The 16,022-nt window shown below is 46.7% G+C and overlaps 1 protein-coding gene across 2 annotated transcripts in view; it reads left to right on the top strand.

Moving 5' to 3' along the window:
• The window catches only part of RALGPS1 (Ral GEF with PH domain and SH3 binding motif 1), a 273,380-nt gene that overhangs the window by 57,728 nt on the left and 199,630 nt on the right, over window positions 1–16,022 (top strand). For both annotated transcript variants that reach the window (XM_035015774.1, XM_035015775.1), the window contains one exon: window positions 4,430–4,480. In XM_035015774.1, the coding sequence (XP_034871665.1) occupies window positions 4,430–4,480 (51 nt within the window). The remainder of the gene's footprint in view (window positions 1–4,429; window positions 4,481–16,022) is intronic.

Here is a 16,022-nt window from a genome sequence, read left to right as displayed (position 1 = left end):
GAGCCCTCCTGGTCATGTATTGGTGGAGTGATCTAAATGCAAATTTAAAGATATCTTCTGTTATAAAATATGCCACTGATTTGCCAGCAGCTTCTTTTGTTTGTTTATTTGGGGCTTGAGAGCCTTTATATAAGGTTGTGGCTGGGAAGAGGGAATTTAGTCACCAGTGTTAGAGAACATTACTTTCAACATAGGCAGAAAACATTTTTTGTTTCCTTTTTGGCTAGGTGGCTTTCATTTATTCACATAGAAACACCTCTTTCTTTAGGGCCGTATTGTGAAGTACTTCTATAGGTCTCTCCATTCTGAAGAATTCACCTCAACAGAAATGTTTTGTAATATGTGGAGATTAGCCATTTCCCTAAAAAGCCTGGATTTTTAGGGGACCCTGGACTAGGAGAAGGAGGAGATGGGAGAAGAAGTTAGGATTAAGGAAGGCATCGCCAGGGTGACTGGCTTCATTGGGCATCCTGTGTTAAGGCTCTATTTCCCAAGATAAGGAGAAGCCGTTGAGAGACTTGTTCATGAGTGTGCGCCTCAGTCCTGGCATGTGTGCCTCACTGGGGTGGGTTTGCTGATTTCGTTCATTCGTTCATTTGTTCGTTCACTCGTTCATTGTTTTTACTTAAATTCCAGTTAGTTACCATACAGGGTGATGTTAGTTTCAGGTGTACAATGTAGAGATTTAACACTTGCATGCATTGTCCCATGCTCGTCACGACAAGTGCTGCTTGTAGACAAGATGGTCCTATTTCTATGGAGGCTGCACCACACCCGTAGGAAGTGCCCTTTCTCTCCAGGAAGCCGGGTCCTCTCCCCTGCAGGCAGGGTCTCCTGAGGCTGAGAGCCACAGTGAAGGGAGACAGGACCTGACTTCCCTCAAGCTCCCACCCCTACCCACACCCTCCCTTTCTGGTAAAACTGCCTGCTTTGGAGTGCCCACATTTCCTGGGAAGGACTGCTCATCAGCAATCTTTCCATGTGTGTTTGGCTTTGTAGTAAAATGACATGAAATTTATAATCTGATGATTTTACCTATGTACTGACATATTCTTGTTCTGGACTCTGCGTCTTTTTTGGTGAGAATTGAGAGGATAGAAATGGGAGAGAATCTTCTGAAAACCCTCAGATTGTGTGTTTGGGACCAGCCAGTCTATTTTAAGTTTGGCGACCTCTGTTGTTTATTTTGAATAAAACACCTGAATACGTTTTCTGACTTAGGGGCTGAGTAGGGATTAGGATACTCGAAACTTGGACCATCCAAAAAAATGTGAAATGTAAAGCCACTATTTTAATAAATCATTTGGAAATTCAGTAGCAAACCCTAGAAGTGATGGCAGGATGGAGAGGAAGCTTTCTCATTTTCACATTAGCAGACTTTTGGTTCTCGTCCTAAATGACATTGCAAACATCCTGCTAGTTCTCCCAGATAGGGAGTTAACTTGAGCCTCGGAAGAGATTTCAAAGGCCCACTGAGCTTTCAGCGTGAATCTCCTGTTTTCACAAGGCCTTTCTGTTCCCCAGGATAGCAGAATTAATCCAAATGTGAGGGGACTTGGCTAGCAATCACCATGGGTCTGGCAGGAGAAATGCCAGTGTGTTTGCACTGCTTGGGACATAGCTCTGGGCCAGACACATAGACCTGCGGGCCTCCTGGCCTCAGTCATCCCTCGATGCCCAGATTACGAGGACCAGATCCACCTTGTGCTGACGTCCACTGCCCCCTTGCCACTGGTGGGTAGACCCAGAGGTGGAAGGGCTTGGTTCCCAAGTGTTTCTTTATTCTTGGTGCCTTTGCTGTCTCTCTGCTGAGCTTCCGTAGGGGCAGCACTGGCCCGTTGGAGGGGACAAAAAGGCTCTCCACAGAAGCCACCTGCTTATTTCCCTCTCCCGCTCAGCCCTGAGGATGGTATGCTTTGGCCTGCATCCTGTGCTTCTCAGGAATCCAGTGGTCTTGGACCACCTTTAAATTATGCCAAGAGGCAACCACAATTCTGCACCTTAGCCCTGGACTGTGGTTACACTTGACATACTGTGTGTGTTGCCATTTTTCCAATGTATTTTTTTTTTTTAAAGATTTTATTTATTTTTTGACAGAGAAAGACACAGCGAGAGAGGGAACACAAGCAGGGGGAGTGGGAGAGGGAGAAGCAGGCTTCCCGCCGAGCAGGGAGCCCGATGCGAGGCTCGATCCCAGGACCCTGGGATCATGACCTGAGCCAAAGGCAGACGCTTAACGACTGAGCCACCCAGGCGCCCCTTTCCAATGTATTCTTGACATGAGGCTTTTTCATGACTATTTGTTGACTTAAGTAACAGCCTCCTTTAAGAGGAACTTTGATGCTTGAATATTCAAACAAATTAACAGTTTCCTTATTTCTTAGCTCATGTTTTGGCCAGGAACCATAAGTTCACATGCCAATACATGAGCTCATCTTTGTGACTTCACATATATGTGACATATAAGTGTAAATATATAAACACATATGTGCACACAGTTGACGCTTGAGCACACAGGTTTGAACTGTGTGGGTCCACTTACATGCAGGTTTTTTTTTTTTTTTAATAAATACAGTACTGTAAATGCGTTTTCCCTTCCTTATGATTTTCTTAATAACATTTGCTTTTCTCTAGATTACCTTTTTGTAAGAGTACAGTTTATAATTCATCTAACAAACAAAATGTATTAATCAACTATTGATGTTATCAGTAAGGCTTCTGGTCAACAGTAGGCTGTTAATAGTTAAGTTTTTGGGGAATTAAAAGTTATATTCAGATTTGGTTTTTCTTTTTAAAGACTTACTTATTTAGAGAGAGAGTGAGAGTGCACGAGTGGGGGAAGGAGCAGAGGGAGAGAGAGGTAGAGAGAGAAGTAGACTCCCTGCTAAGCATGGAGCCTGACATGGGGCTTGGTCTCACAGCCCTGAGATCATGACCTGAGCCGAAATCAAGAGTCGGATGCTTAACTGACTGAGCCACTCAGGTGCCCCGATATGCAGATTTTAGACCAGGGAGGGTTGGCATCCCTAACCCCCATGTTGTTCCACAGTATATATATATATAATCTTTGTGAAAATTCAAGATAGGAGGTGCAGAATGCCTGGCACCTGACAGATACTCTCTGTCTTTCTGTCTCTGTCTCTCTCTCTCTATATGCACATGCATAGATGTGCTCTCTCTATATGCATGTATATATGTATGTATACACACATACGCATATCTCGAGAGAGCACCTGTCAGATGCCTGGCATTTTGCACTTCTTCTCTTGAATTTTCCCAAGGATCCTATATAAGATAAGGATTATTGTCACCATTTCCTAGATGTGGAACCTGAGACTGGGAGAGGTTAAACCAAGTGTCAAAGAGCATATTAACTGTTAAGTGGTGGTATCCAGACACACACCCAAGCCCTGATGATTCCAGAGGCCCCGTTAGTTCCACTACATCACATCCTCCCCTTTGACATGTGTGCCTATGGGCAGGGTGTCTTCTTGAGTTAGGAGGCATCCAAATGCCCTTGGCTCTCCTTTCCCTGGCCTATCACAGAGGTATCTATTAACTGACACCTGGCATCCCAGGTGACATATAGAGATGGGCAGATCATGCAAAGTCGGCTCAGTGCATGCCTTGGCCTGCAAAGATTGTCAGCAATGGTGCTTTCTCTTATTGTCACCCGATGAGCAGCTAATAATGGGAACAGCCTTTAACTAGATGTGTGTTTTCTTTGTTTACAACATTAGTGCTTCGCAAGCTAGCTGTGGTAAAGGGCCAGTTGTTTTTCATTTCCCATCTGTTGAGGACTGATACTTAAAAAAAATACAATAAAAACATTGTGGCAATTTGTTATAAAAGTTCCCAAATGCTTGCTCTCAAATTCTGTAGTTATCTCCTTGTGGGCTGGTGGAGTAAATAGCTTGCGGTCCAGCACGGGTCCACGGATGCATCTCGAGTAGTACTCTACCATATAATTTAGAGGAGACTTAGACTTCAGAAGAAATATACAATTTCTATAAGCCACAGTTTTTTTAAAATTTAAATTTAGAGTAATAGATAGTGTCTCTGTTTAGCATTCTAATTTTTAATATTATGTCTACAAGAGCTTTTTTAAATTACAAAAGTAATTCATGCTTGAAACAAAAACTCTAATAGTACAAAAATATCCAAACTAGAAATGTTCCCCTTAATCTTAGTCCCACCCTCCAAATGACTATCATCAATTCTTAAATTGGGAGTTTGTCTCACATTAAAGAAAGAAGGGTGTAGGGTCAAGATTTACGAAGGGGGAAGGGATGGGAGAGGCATTTTAGGAATTTTTTATTCCATTCTTTCTTGATTTTTGTTTCAAGGGAGAATGTGTTATTACTCTGTATGGATTCAAAGTTACCTTTGACTTCCAGTATATTCTAACACTGATTCTCTTTTGTTGCAGAGCCAGATCACATTAATGGACATACCCGTGTTTAAAGCCATCCAGCCGGAGGTCTGTACTTTGTCCTTTAAATTGTTCTAAACGCTGTGGCTGGGAGGAAATGATTTAGTCAGCCATGTCTGAGCGACTCTTGGTTTCTCTCTTGAAGTCTCTATAAATACATTAGTGATTTAAGCCCCTATTAAAGAGTGCATCCAGGAGCTTCTCATTCTTGATGGTGCTCATTCTTTGTGCCCGGTGTTTGGGGTCTGCAGAGACTGTCACTGTGTCTGGCCCACCCTGGCAGGGCTGGGGGCAGTTGGTGCCCGCGGCCTCCATACCTGAGCCAGGCCTTCCCACACTGATTCTTTTTTCCCAGGCTCCTCCTGTTGAGAATGGTCCCTGTCAAGAACGGGATGTGAGGGAACATTTTCCTGGAGAGCTTTCTTTTTGTTGATCCCAAATTCTGGTGGTTGCCTTGTTTCTGATTTTGAAACCAGTTTCCACAGCAAAACATATACATATTTACATTAAGAGCATATGTACATTTTTAGAAACAGCATATTCAATAGAGAGAAAAAAGTTGGTTTTGGTCTTTAAAAATATCCTGGAAATGTTTAGTAGTTGATAACAAGGCTTTAGAGTTGTTTTAGTCAGGTTTCTTTTTTTGTTGGCTAGTAATAGAAATCCATTTTGAAGTAGCTGGATAGGCAGAAGAGGAGTTTATTATGGGGATAAAGGGACACTTTATGGAATCCATGAGTGTGGAGTTCAGGTGGCTGGAGAGCCAACCGAGACGCAAGCGGTCTCTGCCTCTTGTCTCTGCTTTTTCCTCTCTTCCACTCTCCTCCCTTCTTTCCTATCTGTTCGCATGGTCCAACCTGGCCTCTCCGAAGGGCTCGAATTTATATGATCCTCCTTTAGGCCACCTTCCAGACTGAGACCAGCAGCTCTCAGTCCAGCCTGGCTGAGCCACGTGACTCATGCTGCTTCGTGACCTAGGCCAGGAGTATGTGGCCAAGATGAGCGAGCACAGCTGAGGGGACCCAGTCTGGTGAATGGGGTGCACATTTTAGAGAAGAGGGGTGTACATGGGGAGATACGTCAGAAAGTGCTGCAACCATGGTGTGAATTCCAGAACTCTCTTGACACGCAGCCCTTCCTCTTACAGTATGGTAGCTGTTAAGGCTTTGAGAAAAGCAGCATATTTTAATAAAAAACCAGATGACAAAGGATCCAGGCCTTCTGAGAGCTGGCATCTAACCTACTGCAAATTAGGAGGAAACTAGTACTTCTAGCTGCGCTCAGCATTTGTGTGAAGACGTGGCAGTAATTTGTAGTATTGTGTGTGTGCACACGCATGCTGTGTTCATGAGGTTTGGGGAGCGGAGCTGTGTTTGATTTGTTGAATTGGCTGACTTCCCGTTTTTTACTGTTATCTTCTAACATGAAATTATCCATTCTTTCTAATTAAAAAAAAAAATAAAACAACTCTCTACCTCTTGGAGACTTTTAGGGGAGTATTTGTGTGATGGTTGCCTTAGTTCTCAGCTTGCAGCTCTTTGTGATCATGTACTCTGCTTAGCTTTGATCTGGAGCTGTTTAGACATTTGGATCTTTCTTTATTCTTTGTCCTGAGCATCTGGGAGAGGCCGTGAGCCCTGAATCTTGAACCTGCATGTGCCCAGGGAAGCTGGCGTGGCTGCTCAGGCTCATTGTAGGAGGGAAGATGGTGGGGAGTTCTTTAGAGGCAGAGCTAGGGGCATACCAAGGCTTTTCCCCAGGGCACTGAGGTTTGGAAGGTGCCTCATCCAAGACATACCTTGATTCAAATTGTGATAAGACATTAAAGTGGAGATGTTTTACCTTCAAGATTTTCGCTTGGAGCTGTGGTTGTAATTGGGGCTGCACGTCAGAATCACCTGGCAGCCTCTGAAACGTGGGGTGCCCAGACTCCACACTTGACCATTGGGTCTGGATCTCTGGGTCAGGGCCTGGAGCCTAGTCAGCCCCATTTTGTAGAAGGTTACCAGGTGATTCTGATACAGCGTGAGGATTGAAAACTAATTCCTTTGAGGTATCTGGAGAAACCCCAAACTTGAATGTCTTGGATCTACTTTAGCTAAAAATGGAAGAGTTTGTTCCTCACTGTCATTGTCAAAACTGTGGTTAAAAGGAGGATCCTGGGAGCTGCCCCAGCTTTTCTGCTGTTGTTATTCTTGTTAGCAGACAGAAAACTAGAGTTTTTCCTCTTGATGATGCCTGCCACATTGTGGCTGGACCACCCCAGAGTTGGAGGGACATGAATAAGGACAGTTACAAGTTTGACAAGACTTCCCAGGAAGCAGAGGCCAGCATCTGAGAGCAAGTGACCTGCACTCGCAGAAGATCAGGAAGCCTGTGGACTGGTGCTTTTCCGTGCGGCCTATGCATCAGAATCTGTAAAGAAATACAGATGCCTGGGCTCCATCCTTGGAGATGTTGATCCCATAGAGTTAGAGAGGGGCTGGGAATCTCTGTTTCAGTGAGTTGTAGTCACTATTCTTTTTGATATGTAAATTGTGCCGTCTTTAACCAGTGGGAGCCCTTTCGTATCACCACCTGTATCCTTTTAACACGATCCCCTTGGTTTGGTTGGCTTCCTTGCTCTTTGGCACAACGAGCTATATCAATGTTATGTTGTACAATTCCTGCTGAAGACCTAGAATCGGGTGTGTCTTTGGGGTGCTGGTTTCTTTTACTGGAGATGAATATTCAGAAACCACAATCTGGGTGAGAGTATGCTCATGAGAGGAGGTTGCAGTTGCTTTTAGGCCCTTTTGGTGGACAGGGTGAAGAAATACTTATTTTTTCAAAGGAAAAGTCATGGGGCACTTGGGTGGCTCAGCTGGTTGAGTGTCTGACTCGGTTTCTGCTCGGATCATGATCTTGGGGTCGTGGGATCGAGCCCTGTGTCAGGCTGTGTGCTGAGCATGGAGCCTGCTTGGGATTCTCTCTCCCTCTCCCTCTGCCCCTGCCTGTTTGTGTGCTCGCTCTCTCTCTCTTTAAAAAGGTAATAAAAAAATAAAAGGAAAAGTCATGAGTTCATAATTAGGGTAGGTGGTGTTCTTTCTCCACATTCTTCCTTCCCTCCTCATCCTTGTCATGACTTCCCTGTGGGTGGTGTCTGTTTCTCATCCTATTGACTTTGGACTTGGCCCTGTGCCTTGGGCATAAGTGACAGCATGCACGTGGTGAGTGAGAGGCATGACCAGCCCTCTTGGAACTTCCACTCGCTGTGATATATGGGTAGCTCTTGCTTGTTTAGCCTGAGTCCCCAAGTGAGGATGTCATAGATGACCTGAACCGAACCCAGAGCCCGAATTCTAGCCTAACCTGGCCCCGCCCCAGTGAGCCCAGTGGAGATTGGCTGAACTGCAGCCATCTCCACCGACCCCTGAGTGTGAAATAAATATTGCTGTTGTAAGCCTTTGAGATTTGAGGGTTGTTTGTTATATTACATTATCTTGTTGACATGTGACTGATATAATGTTGATCTTTCCAACTCAAATCTAACATTACAGTGTTGTGAGCTTAATTCCCTTGATTTTCATATGATTTCTTTTACACTGACAGTTTGGGTTTCTAACAACATTAAATAATTACATTTTTGTATTATCTCATCATATATATATATATGTATATATATATACATACATACACAGTAGTTTAAAAATAATAGTATCGGTGTTAATATTAACCAGCAGACTACGGATTGCAGTTTAACATTTTTTGCAGTTTTGTTTGTCTTTAGTACCTTTTCTTCTTATCTTCCCTCCCTCGTACCACTTCCATACCTACGTGGGCACCCCTTCTTGACTGCCCCAGAAGGCTTTTGGAAGCATCCGGGCAGAAGAGGAGGGTTATGCTCACTCGGTTCTGGAGTCTGCCTCCCGAGAGACCCTGTTGGATCTTCCAGTGCCTGGAACACCGTGGATACTCAATATTTGTTGAATGAGTGGAGAAGGAATGAATGGGAGAAGTGCGGGAGCAGAATTGTTATCTGGCTGTGTTTAGGCCCATCGCCAAGGGTGGGGGGTGTACCAATTAAGGGAACATTATTACCAGGGTGCCTGTTTTGTGGTGGAACCGCTTCCCCCAAAACAAGGGTTTTGCCTGGTGAGCTCAGCCTTTGAAGATTCAAATTTCCAAATGCTGTTGATAACTGAGGGTAGAACTGTGGCTTCTGCTTGTTTCTGCAAGGGTGACCGCAAAAGTATCGTCCCAGGGCTTAAAGGAAGCTTGGCAGACGGTGAGTTAAGGATTGGCAGGGAACAAGGAAAATGGAAGTTAGGAAATAAAGAACCATAACTGCCCTGTTCCCCGTTGACAAAGTGACCAATTTTATCAAACATTGGCAAGTTAATGCAGATGCAACCTCGCAGCCTCATGGCTCACAGCTGGGTTTAACTTCTGCACTGTGGCCCAGAACCCGTCACCACCGTGGTGGATTCCCGGCTGCCAGGGCTTGGGGTGAAGGAGGTCTTTCTGAGGGGTCCCGGTGGTGGCAGCCTTGTGTGGTACATTTGTGGGGTGGCATTTTGTCCCCACCAGTATTCCCTCCCACATCTGTCTGTCATTATGCCCAATTCCGTCATTATGCCCAAACTCCCAGCCCATGGAACTGAAGGCCCAGCAGATTCTCAGAGGCCAGGGGAACTGTCAGAACTGGTTTTGTCATTGGTTTCGATGTCGATGGGGAGCAGCGTCAGGGGGGGATCTGCTCTTCTTAGAAGGTGCTGACAATGAGCACGGTCTGCGCGTTCCTCAGCCCAGGGCTCTGTCCACACTGGGCCGCCAGGTCCACTCACCCACATGGTGTTCGAGAGCAGGGACTCATCTGACAAAGCCGGGGTTGAGTCCTGGCCTCACCCTGAGGAGCTCAGACTTTGGACAAGTTACTCATTCTCTTTATGCTTCCGTTTTCTTGTGTAAAATGGGGGAAATCACAGTTTTAACCTTACAGTGGGTGTGTGAGAACTTAGTAAAGTGCCTGCAGGCTCTCAGCTCCTGATGGCTTGTGGCTGTTTGCTGTCTCTGGTGCACAGTTGGAAGAGGCTGTGTGCATTACGGACGCGGGGCTGTGCTCAGCAGAACATTCAGCCGTGCCCGTGTTGGGGCTGCTGGCCCTGAGGATGCAGTGCTTTGAATAGCGGAGTGGGTAAGAGCCTTCTTCCTGGAATCCTTGAGGTCTAAGTTCACATCCTGGTACCCGGTTGGCCTTCGTGAAGCCGAGGTCTAGATGAGGACTCACACCGTGGTGCCCCAGGACCCTGCGGACATTGCTGGGGAGAGTCGCTCTGCCTTGGAGTTGGCACATTGGCACTGAGCCTTGAAGGCTGAAAGCGGTTGTAGTTTTTGGGTGGTTTGGGGAAGGGGATAGGAGTTAGGAAGGGCATTTCAGGCAGAGTGAATAACTCATTGAAAAGGCAGATAATGTATTCAGTGAGATTTAACACTACTTTTGGTGCCTGGTGGCTGGGGAGAAGAAAAGGCGAGCTTGCTGCTCTCTCGGTTCTGTGCTCCTCGGCGCACAGGGATGCGTTGACATTGCTAGGAATGTGAGCATAACAAGGGCTTACCAGAAGTCGTTGTGTCATTCTTTCGCCCACTGACAGCTGGGGGCATGCAGGGTCCCAGAGGCTCGGGGTGTCTAGTGGGCCTGAGTATGAAGGAAACGAGCCTTAGTGCTACCAAGTTCAGTGACATGGAAAGCTTCTTTGTGTGCCTGTGTTTTTCCCAGTTTTTGCTGCCATCCCCACTGCCAGAGTCCCCAGTAGTGACTGACCTTCACTCGCTCACTCAGTCGTTCATTCATCAGTCTGCTGGGCTACGTGCTGGAGAGGCACAGATGAAGGGGTCACAGGGGTGGGCACAATCCAGTGAGAGGGAGGAACAGCTATGTGAACATACAGTAGACAGGAGGTATTTGGGGGATGCAGAGACGTCAAGGAGAGTTGGGGGGAGGGATGGGCAGGAGGCGGAGCTCTACATTGTTGGACTCGGGGATCCACTGAAGTATTTCAGAAAGGGAATAACATGGGCAGATTGTGTTTTAGCATGTTTATTCTCGCTGTCGGAGACAGAACCATCCGGACTCAGGAGACCGATTAGGAGCTTTGCAATAGTGTGTGTGAGGCCAGGGCGGGCAGCCCAGGAGAGGAGGGGGCCCTGGCATTAAGCTGGTTATGAGGGTGCTGTGAGGCCTGAGACGAGAAGAAACAGGACAGAGGGGAGTGGACTGTGCGTTCAGGGAGCAGAAGGAAGGGCAGTGGGCAGAGGAGGAGGCAGGGGAAGTAGCTCCCAAGACAGAAGGAGGCTCAGGGAGCCTGGAAGCAGAGCAGGGGCGTCAGTCATGTTTACCCTGGGGGAGGGAGGCCGGAAGGGCTGGAGAGGGCTGACGGCCTGGAAGACTCAAGAAGGACTGAGGGACCAGAGGTCGAGCAGGGGGCAAAGCGCAGATTTGGGTTGGAGTCAGAGAACGAGCTGGAGGCCAGGAGGTCATTGAGGGAGAATGATGGCAGAGTGCAGGGTCTGTGAGTTGGGGTGGCTCTGGACACTGTGCTTGGCAGGAGCTGTAGTGGGAGGACAATGAAGGTCTCTCCTGGAGGAGGCGGGGGTGTGGTGTGACCCAGGGGTGAGAAGGCACACCAGCCAGTTTAGTGACGTCCCTCGAGATGAGAGCAGGAGAGTGAGAGGAGGAGACCGTGGGCCAGAGCCAAAGGCAAGGGTGCTGACAGCAACACAGAGGGGGGATGGAGGTGCCAGGAGGTAGCCTGGGCTCCCCCAGAAGACAGCTGAGTGCCTAGACTGGGAGCTGCCTGAGGTAAAGGACTAGAGTATCACCAGCACTTGCCACCAGGCTTCAGGGCTCAGGCCAGGAGCTCAGTGTTAGCAGAAGGCAGGCAAGGGCTGGTCTCGGTGGGCTTGCAGTCCTCTGCTGTCCTCACTGTGGCCCCGGAGGGCAGCTGGGGCTTAGAGAGAAAGGCAGATGGCTTAGAACGAAGGAGGGAGCAGCATTCATGAATGTTTTGGGGCAAAGAGGCTTTCTCCAGAGGGCTTTTGCATCCCTGTGGGGCACTTAACTCTAGAGAGATTTGGCTTCACCCTTCCTGCCTCAGGGCTTGAGGCCTCTGCACATGACTCAACCAGCATCTGTTGGTTTGCTGAAGGGCTGGCCTGCCGAAGGGCTGGCCTGCAGGAATGGAAGACTCCCTGCTGAAGTACACCATTTCCTCTGGGCCACATGACACGTTGCAGTGCAGGAAAACACTGCCTGTGGGTTCAGGAACCTGACCCTCTGGCCTTTTGTCTGGATGCCGGGTTGCCTGCTCTGAAGAAGCGGGCATTCCAGAAAGCCGAGGTCAGTGTTGGATGTCAGACAAACCCTGTGTGTCTTTGCTGCTCCTTGGAATCACAGCGTTTGGCCCTAGGAGAAGGGAAGCTCGTTGCCAGCAGGCAGTTATTTGTAAAGAGATCGGTTTCAATGACATCATTAAAACCCCTCTCTCAGGTCACATGCTGGGCAGTTTTCTCAGACCACTACCCCAGCCTAGCCTGAGCCTCTGCCACCTCTCCTCTGATCACATCTCCTCACACTTCATCCTGCTTCCCAAGCTCCTTGCTGTATCCAGAGACATCTTTCCAAAGCCGCCGTCTGACCCTGTCCTGCCTAGAACCCTCTGAGGCTCCCCACTGCTCCTTGGATGCACACTTCTACCCTGCCGGCCAGGCGGCAGGCGGTGTGAGGGGCCAGCAGCAGACCTCCCAGCCTCAGCCAGCCCAAGCCTGCTGCTCCGTGCCGCTCACAGCCTCCCCAGTGGCGTCCCCCCAGCCCCCCATCGCAGAGGTGGAGCCAGCAGCTGGGAGCACTAGACTGGGAGTTGTGCACGTTCCCCTCACGCTCACAATACTGTCTCCCACTTGCCATGCATAGCACTTCTCACCGTTGTGCTGAAATGTCATGACTTTTAAAAGTTTGAATAATTAGTTCTTTCCAGTCTGTCTGCCTTCTTGGTTATAAACTCCATGGACGCGGGGATCGTGCCAGTGCTCTTCCCTCCATATCCTGTGACCCAGCACAGTGCCCCATCCTGATGTTACTTACTGAATACATTTAGGATGTGGCAGTGATAATAATGGTACTATCTCATTGAATCGTCCTCACTTCGGTGCTGCAGTGCCTCCCTTGGTTCAAAAAACTGAGTTAGGTAGTAGGGGGTGGTCCAGGTGCCCCCCAGTGGGGGCCAAGACGTGGGGCGGGTGGCTTCCCGCGTAAGGCTCGCCGGCACTGATGTTCACCCCGGAAGCCTGAGCAGCCGCCTCTCTCATCTGTGACTGCTCTGAGTTTGCATTTGTTACTTGCTTCTCATTTCCCAGTAGCTGCCCTCCCCATTGTAATGACTTCTTGTCACAATGGAAACAAGTGGAAAAGGCTTCCCCCCAACTCCACTCATGATGGAGGGAGGGGTTGGAGTCCCTCCCTGAGCCCCAGAAAAACACTTGTCTGAAGGGTGGGGAGAGCCGCCGGGACAGGAGTCAGGTCTGGCTGCAGACATAGGCCAGCAGCGTATTTGATCCAATGAAACCAGCACTTCGCACCTTCCAGACTCATTTTTTCTCCCTTCTTGGGTGTGGATATGACAATAGTGCTGGTTAGAAACCAAATTTCCTTTTAAATGAATTAATAACATAAAACAGAACCTTTGGTGAACAGCTGTTTTTATCCTTGGGGATTTGGCGCCTGGTTGTGATTTTTGTCTGCAAGGAAAACAAGGTTCATGTGGACTCTGTGTTAAGAACAGCTGCATGATTCCGGGCAGTTTGATGTGACTGGAGGACCCTAAGATTCCCGGGCAGGAAGGTCTGCATTTGTACCCTGGCTCTGCTACTCTCTAGCTGTGATCATGCCAGGTTCCTGCACGTTTCTTTTTCGGTAAAGTAGAAATGATGCCTGTCCCAGGCTGACGGCCCGGTACATGGCAGAAACTCACAAGGTATTTCTTCTCTTTTGAGAGGAGTCAGGGATGTGGCAAGGAGAAAAGGAACAACAGTGCTAATAAGTCAGACTAAGAAGGACCCTGGGCCATGTGTCGGGCTCTCCGAGGGAAGGACCTTCTGTGTCACTGCTGTGGTCCCTTACTCCAGGCACAGTGCCACCTTTTTTTTTTTTTTTTAATTTATTTGTTTGAGAGAGAGCGAGAGAGAGCAAGCATGACGGGGCGGGGAGGGGGTTGGAGCAGAGGGAGAAGCAGACTCCCCGCTGAGCGTGGAGCCCAATATGAGGTTCCATCCCAGGACCTGAGATCATGACCTGAGCCAAAGGCAGATGCTTAACTGACTGAGCCACCCAGGTGCCCCGGCACAATGTCACATTATAGGATCAATACTTGTCAATACTTAATGAATGAGAGGCAGATAGAAAAGTGTTTCGGGTGCCTGGGTGGCTCAGTCGGTTAAGCGACTGCCTTCGGCTCAGGTCATGATCCTGGAGTCCCGGGATCGAGTCCCGCATTGGGCTCCCTGCTCAGCGGGGAGTCTGCTTCTCCCTCTGACCCTCCTCCTTCTCGTGCTCTCTGTCTCTCATTCTCTCTCGCAAATAAATAAATAAAATCTTTAAAAAAAAAAAAAAAGAAAGAAAAGTGTTTCTTTCTATATGGCCCAGAGCTTAAGAGCTTGGGCTCTGGAGTGAGAAGGATTAGGTGTGTATCTGTGTGACCACACTTGTCACTTACTGTCTCTGAGTCTCATTTTCATTTCTGTATAAAATGGAGATGATAATATAACTACCTAAAAAATTGGACATGAGAACTGAATGAGATTTTTTTCAGCTTCATTGAGGTGTAATAGTTCTATAACAAACCATGCATAAATAAAGCCAACAATTCGATGAGATTGAATGTATATATCTGTGAAACCATCATCAAATCGAAGCAGTAAACATACCCATCACCCAGAAGGTTTCCTCATGCTCCTTGCAGTCCCTCTCTCCTTTCCCACACCCTCCACGGTCTTCTTGGAATCAGGTAGAATCAGTTCTTAAAATGTGTTCTTCTGTTTCAAAATTGTCTTGGCTATTTTAGTCCTTTGCATTTCCATATGAATTTAAAAATCAGCTTGTAGCTTTACAAAAATGCCTGCTGTTGGGACGCCTGGGTGGCTCAGTCAGTTAAGCGTCTGCCTTCAGCTCAGGTCATGATCCCAGGGTCCTGGGATCAAGTCCTTCATCCGGCTCCTTGCTCAACAGGGAGCCTGCTTCTCCCTCTGCCTGCCACTCCCCCTGCTTGTGCTCTCTCTCTCTCTGACAAATAAGTAAATAAAATCTTTTTTAAAAAATGCCTGCTCTTAATTATGATCACATTCAATCTGTAGATCAATTTGGGGACAGTTGACATCTTAACAATACTGAATCACCTGAACCATGAACACACTGTGTGTATCCAAACATTTGGATCTTCTTTAATTTGTTTCAGTAATGTTGTAGTTTTCAGTGTATAGATCTTACACATCTTTTGTCAGATTGATTCCCAAGTGTTGCATTTTCTATGCTGCTGTAAATGTTATTTTATTTAAATTAAATTCCAATTATTCGTTCCTAGTTTATAGAAACATAGAAATGTTTTAATTGACCTTATATCTTATAGCTTTGCTAAACTCACTTATTCTACTAGCTCTTTTGTAGGTTCTGTAGAATTCTCTACACAGATGATTTTTCTGTGAATAACAGTCTTATTTCTTTGTTTCTAAACTGGATGCTTTTATTTCCCTGATTTGCCTTATTCGCTGGCCATAGCCTCTAATACAGTGTTGGGTAGAAGTGGTGGGAGCAGGTATCTTTGGCTTGTTTCTGGTCTTGAGGGAAAAGTTGTCTTTCGTGGTTAAGGATGATGTTAGCTGTTAGCTGCACGTTTTTCATTTGCCATTTATCAGGTTGAGGATATTCCCTTCTGATCCTAATTTGCTGAGAATTTTTATCTGGAATGGATGTGTAGGGTTTTATTAAATGCTTTTCCTGCATCTATTGAGATACCGTGATTTTTCTTTTTTAGTCTGTTACTGTGGAGAATTGCATGATTGATTTTTGAATATTAAACTAAACTTGCGTTCCTATGATAAACTCCACTTGGTCATGATGTAGAATCCTTTTTGTATATTGTTGGATTCGATATGCTAAAATTCTGTTAAGAATTTTTGCATCTGTAGACGAACCATGAGAGACGATAGACTCTGAAAAACAAACTGAGGGTTCTAGAGGGGAGGGGGGTGGGAGGATGGGTTGACCTGGTGGTGGGTATTGAGGAGGGCACGTTCTGCATGGAGCACTGGGTGTTGTGCACAAACAATGAATCATGGAACACTTCATCTAAAACTAATGATGTAATGTATGGGGATTAACATAAGAATAAAATTAAAAAAAAGAAAAAAAAAGAATTTTTGCATCTGTGTTCATGAGGAATATTGGTTTGTATTTTTCTTTTCATGTAAAATGTCTTTTTCTGGTTTTGGTATCAGTGTCATGCTGATCGATCTATCTATCTATCTATCTATCTATCTATCTATCTATCTATCTATCTAT

Source organism: Mirounga leonina, unplaced genomic scaffold (genome assembly GCF_011800145.1).
Source record: "Mirounga leonina isolate KUSES-001 unplaced genomic scaffold, KU_Mleo_1.0 Mir_170, whole genome shotgun sequence".
NCBI classification, from domain to species: domain Eukaryota; kingdom Metazoa; phylum Chordata; class Mammalia; order Carnivora; family Phocidae; genus Mirounga; species Mirounga leonina.
This window is presented reverse-complemented; position numbering and strand designations above follow the sequence as displayed.